The 4,691-nt window shown below is 37.5% G+C and overlaps 1 protein-coding gene across 1 annotated transcript; it reads left to right on the top strand.

The window, feature by feature from the left end:
* The first annotated feature begins 2,501 nt into the window (after positions 1–2,501).
* Positions 2,502–3,520, top strand: MTNR1A (melatonin receptor 1A). Its single transcript, XM_071743360.1, has one exon. It carries the CDS (start codon positions 2,541–2,543, stop codon positions 3,273–3,275), a length of 735 nt encoding a protein of 244 aa, XP_071599461.1. The 5' UTR covers positions 2,502–2,540; the 3' UTR covers positions 3,276–3,520.
* Positions 3,521–4,691: the final 1,171 nt, after the last annotated feature.

Raw genomic sequence — 4,691 nt, 5'->3', positions numbered from 1 at the left:
CATTGTTCTAAGTACTGACCCTTGAGGAACACCACTCATCACACATCTCCTTTTGGGCACTGAGCCACTGATCACAACTCTACGTGCAGCCATCCAGCCAGTTCCTTATCCAATTGGTGGTCCATCCATGAAATTCATATTGTTCCACTTTAGAGACCAGAATGTCGTGCAGGACAGTGTCAAATGGTTTGCATAGGTCAAAGTAGCTGACATCTGTTGCTCTGCCTTTGTTTGCCAAGGTTGTGACCCCATCATAAAAGGCTACCATGTCAGTCAGGCAGGCTTTGCCCTTGGTGAAGCCATGTTGGCTGTCACCAACCACCCCTTTGCTATCAGTGTGCCTGAGCTGAGCCTTCAGGAGGATTACGCTTCCTGAAAGGCAGCTTAAAAGTCCTCTCTGCAAGCGTGTATCTGGTTTAGAGGCAGTTTCTAGCCCAATGCTTTGGTTATCCAGCACACGTTAACTGGGAAGTGGCAGCCTGGGACTTGATATCCAAGTTCATGCTTTTTTTTTTTTTTTAAGACAAAATCATGGGATATTCTGTTAGCCGTCAGTTTCCATAGGAAACAGCTTGTATTTCCAAGACTTTCAGTTTGTTGCTCTACAGCAGCTGACTGAGAAGATAAGCTGGGACAAACACTGCTCACTAGTTGATGGAATCCTAAATTGGGCTGATTTAGACAGAGCACCTACTCTTCCTAGATTTAGTTGCTCCCAAAGCAGAGGGTTACTATAGCTATTCAAAGAAAAGAGTACCACCTGTCTTGTTAAGAGGAAAACCACATACACTTAGCTTTTTCTTATAGTTGAATCTTTTGGCTCAAGTGAGTACATAATGATAACATGAGCAATATTCATAGAGAGTGCCAGCAGAAATTTCAGTGGATGACACACAGAGAAAAGCTTGGGATAGCCAGTCTCCAGCTATGCCAGAAATATTTAAGCAAATATAAATAGGATACTTGTATGTATTGCATTGCTTTAAGTATTTTCATTCACTTTCCACTTTTTCATTCATAAGAGAAACACAGTCCTCTGAGTTTTCTGTAGCCTCTTTATCCATTCTTGTATCATGTTTCCACTATGTCAAGGGCACATTCTGAAAGCAATGGTGTTTTTTTTTTTTTTTTCCTTGTCTTCTTCTGCTTAAAGGAGCTCTACTGTTTGTCCTGAAATGATCTGGAGTTCTGCCAAAGCCTTCAGGATAAGCATATTTTAGTCTGGCAGTGAATTCCTGAGTAAAAGAGGAAACAGCTACAGACACCATCAAGAGAAAGTTATTTATAAATTCAGATACAAGATCTATGAAAACTAGTGTAGCAAATCATTTGCTCCAGCTGTCCTTAGTGTAAATATCAAGTGTGGTACTTCATGCGTGTATCAAAATTTAAACAAAGGAGAATGAGTAGAATCCTGAGTCAGAGAATTTATATTTAAAAAAAAAACCAAAAAAACAGATTTTAGAATCATAGCAGCTAAAATGCCCTGTTGCTATAGATATGATTATCTTTTCTTTTAATTTATTCTTATGTATTTGTATTTTTTCTGGTCAAAATAAGTGTATATAACAGTTCACCATGCTCACTTTCGACTAATAATGAAGTTCCACCTCACCTAAATCTAGCAATATGTTTTCTTACACATAGAAATGTGTATACATTATCATTTAAGCAACTAAGAAAATAATGTATAACCTGTGCTCAAAAATTAATTCATAAGAAGTAGTTACGATGAGTTCCATTGTCTTAGAAGAAGAGAGAGGGATTCCATCATGAACTAACACAGTCTAAATAATCTCCCCTTGTATTAATTAAAAAAAATGAATGAAGGGAATGGATCATTGCTTAATTTCCCACTTTGGAGACAGAGAAGAGTGTGGCATCAATAGTGTCTGGGAGCTGTCTAGGTCACTGCCCAGAGCCACTTTTATTGAAGACTAATTATGTCTCTCAATTTAGGAAAGAAATAAGTTTGTATTTAGCTAGATTCTTAGAAGTTAGATTTAGTTAAGTGCTAGGCAGGAGATGCAGTAAGAGTCACTTTAAAAGTCACATAAGTTTGAAATACAAATGAGTAAAAAAAAGACTACCATTTCAGGACTGGAAAAGTTAAGAGATAACATAAGTCAAGGGAATTAAATAATGGTGATAAAAACTTTAGCTCATGGTAATCAAACTCAAAGAGTATTATCTTTTTAGAAGTGCATCTTTAAGTTAAGCTACTTCCTTTCTAGATTAAAAATAAGTGTCTTATTTCTGATATACAAATGAGCTTTGATCTAGAAAATAGAAACTATATATATTTAAAGTGTTCAACTAAAGCTGTTCATTAATATATTACCAGAAGAAGTAACAGAAAAGAGGAAAAGAAAAACTAATACTTGGTTTTTTATATTTATTTTGCAGGAAATGTGTTTGTTGTAAGCCTGGCTGTTGCAGACTTGGTCGTAGCAATCTACCCATATCCACTGGTCCTCACATCTGTATTTCACAACGGATGGAATCTGGGATACCTTCACTGCCAGATTAGTGGCTTCTTGATGGGCCTCAGTGTCATTGGATCCATCTTCAATATTACAGGCATTGCAATCAATCGGTACTGCTATATCTGCCACAGTCTCAAATATGATAAGTTGTACAGCAACAAGAATTCATTGTGCTATGTTGTTCTTATCTGGGTCCTAACATTTGTTGCTATTGTGCCCAACCTGTTTGTGGGATCACTCCAGTATGACCCCAGGATTTACTCATGTACATTTGCACAATCTGTGAGCTCAGCATATACAATAGCAGTTGTGTTTTTCCATTTCCTGTTTCCCATGGCCATAGTTACTTTCTGTTACTTGAGAATATGGATCCTGGTTATTCAGGTAAGGAGAAGAGTTAAACCAGATAACAACCCCAGACTGAAACCACATGACTTCAGAAACTTCGTAACTATGTTTGTGGTGTTTGTACTGTTTGCAGTCTGCTGGGCTCCTTTGAACATTATAGGCCTTGCTGTGGCTGTCAATCCAGCAACTATAATCCCTAGGATTCCAGAGTGGTTGTTTGTATCTAGCTATTACATGGCGTATTTCAACAGCTGCCTTAATGCTATCATATATGGACTGCTGAACCAGAACTTCAGAAGAGAATACAAGAGAATCGTTGTGACTTGCTGCACAGCAAAATTCTTTTTCCAGGACAGTTCTAATGATGCAGGAGACAGGATGAAAAGTAAACCTTCTCCATTGATTACAAACAACAATCAAGTGAAGGTGGACTCTGTCTGACAGTAGGAATCCTATTATTGTCACTCAAGAGCATCCAAATAAAATGTCTGTTTTATTAGACCTACTGTTAAATATTATAGTGAAATATCTCTTCCACACCGAAAAACACTTTGATCAAGTTCCTTGCATGGTTACAGAACCTTGGCATACAGATCACATTATACAACAGTATGTTTCTGATATAACAATGCAATGATATCCTTGAGGGAAGTATAAAATTATGCATGGGTACATTTTTTTCCTTAAGTGGAGATAAAAAACTAGAAAGAGGTTGAAACCCAAGTATCCACATTGCCTGGCTCAATAAAACAAAACACAAAGTTATTCCTACCACTTTCTGCCTGCTTCTTCTGGCCAGGTTATGGTTCTAATTCTAAAATCTCTGTGAACCTCTCTTAAAAGATTCAATAAGACTACTACGAAATATATTAGGAAATCTGATGTGATAAATCAAGGTACATGAAAATTGGCTAGGATTTTTGATAAATACCTCTAACTATATTGCTTTGCTCCTAACACAGATACAACAATTTTTTTTTTTTTTTTTTTTTTTTTGAGATTAAACTTTACCAGCACTCATAGGAATGACATTCTCAATTGACTCCTCAATTTTAAAAAACCTTTTAGGAGAAATATACCTGACTGACTATCTTCAAAGCTACAAGGGCAGGAGAATAAACAGCAAGGAAAGAAGAGTCATGATTCATCAGCTCAAGATGTTTGGGCATGAAAAAAAGGCGTAGGAGGGTTGGGAAGAGAACTATAAGCCACTATTCTTTCTGAAGAGAAAGTAACTCACGAAACCAAGTACCCCAGAGAAGTTTCTGGGGAAACACCTCCCAGAAACGTAAGTGAGGGAGGACCATTCTCACTTGTGTACAGTAAAGAAGTTCTAAACACATGCAAACAATTTTAATGCATTTGAGAGGAAGAGTGGGTGAGGATGAAAGTTTTGTCCAGTTAGCGGAATCTTAACCTCCTGAAACACCGGGAAGTGACATGTATTTAGAGGATTAGCATTTAATATCCTTTTCAGCTTTATCTCCTGAGAATAGCCGTAGACCACAGACTCCTGTGTAATCTGGCTCAGATACATTTTTCAAAACAATAATTAGGTGTTTGCCACAGTGATGAATAACCTAGAATAATCAGACACCTTTAAAAAACAGACAAGAGATGGTGCTAGTTATGACCCTAGTAGAAGGAGAAATATGTTTCTCGTGACAGGATCTCCTATGGAGACTTTCCACAGACAGCAGGCACCTCTTCAGTGAAGGGAAGCACACTGTGAAGTGAGGAAGAATAGCTAGACAGGCTGTCTCCTGCAACAATGAATCTCTCTTTACAATGAAGCCTTCTGATGGAGAAAACCAATTCACAACAGGAATCACCTTCAAATTGACCTTAAAAAGAAGT

Source organism: Heliangelus exortis, chromosome 4, assembly GCF_036169615.1.
Source record: "Heliangelus exortis chromosome 4, bHelExo1.hap1, whole genome shotgun sequence".
In the NCBI taxonomy this organism is placed as follows: domain Eukaryota; kingdom Metazoa; phylum Chordata; class Aves; order Apodiformes; family Trochilidae; genus Heliangelus; species Heliangelus exortis.
Note: the sequence above shows the minus strand (reverse complement) of the source record. Positions and strands in the feature narration are given on the sequence as shown.

Coding starts and splice junctions, on each gene's coding strand:
- MTNR1A (XM_071743360.1), top strand. CDS start 2,541: ATGGGCCTCAGTGTCATTGGATCCATCTTCAATATTACAGGCATTGCA.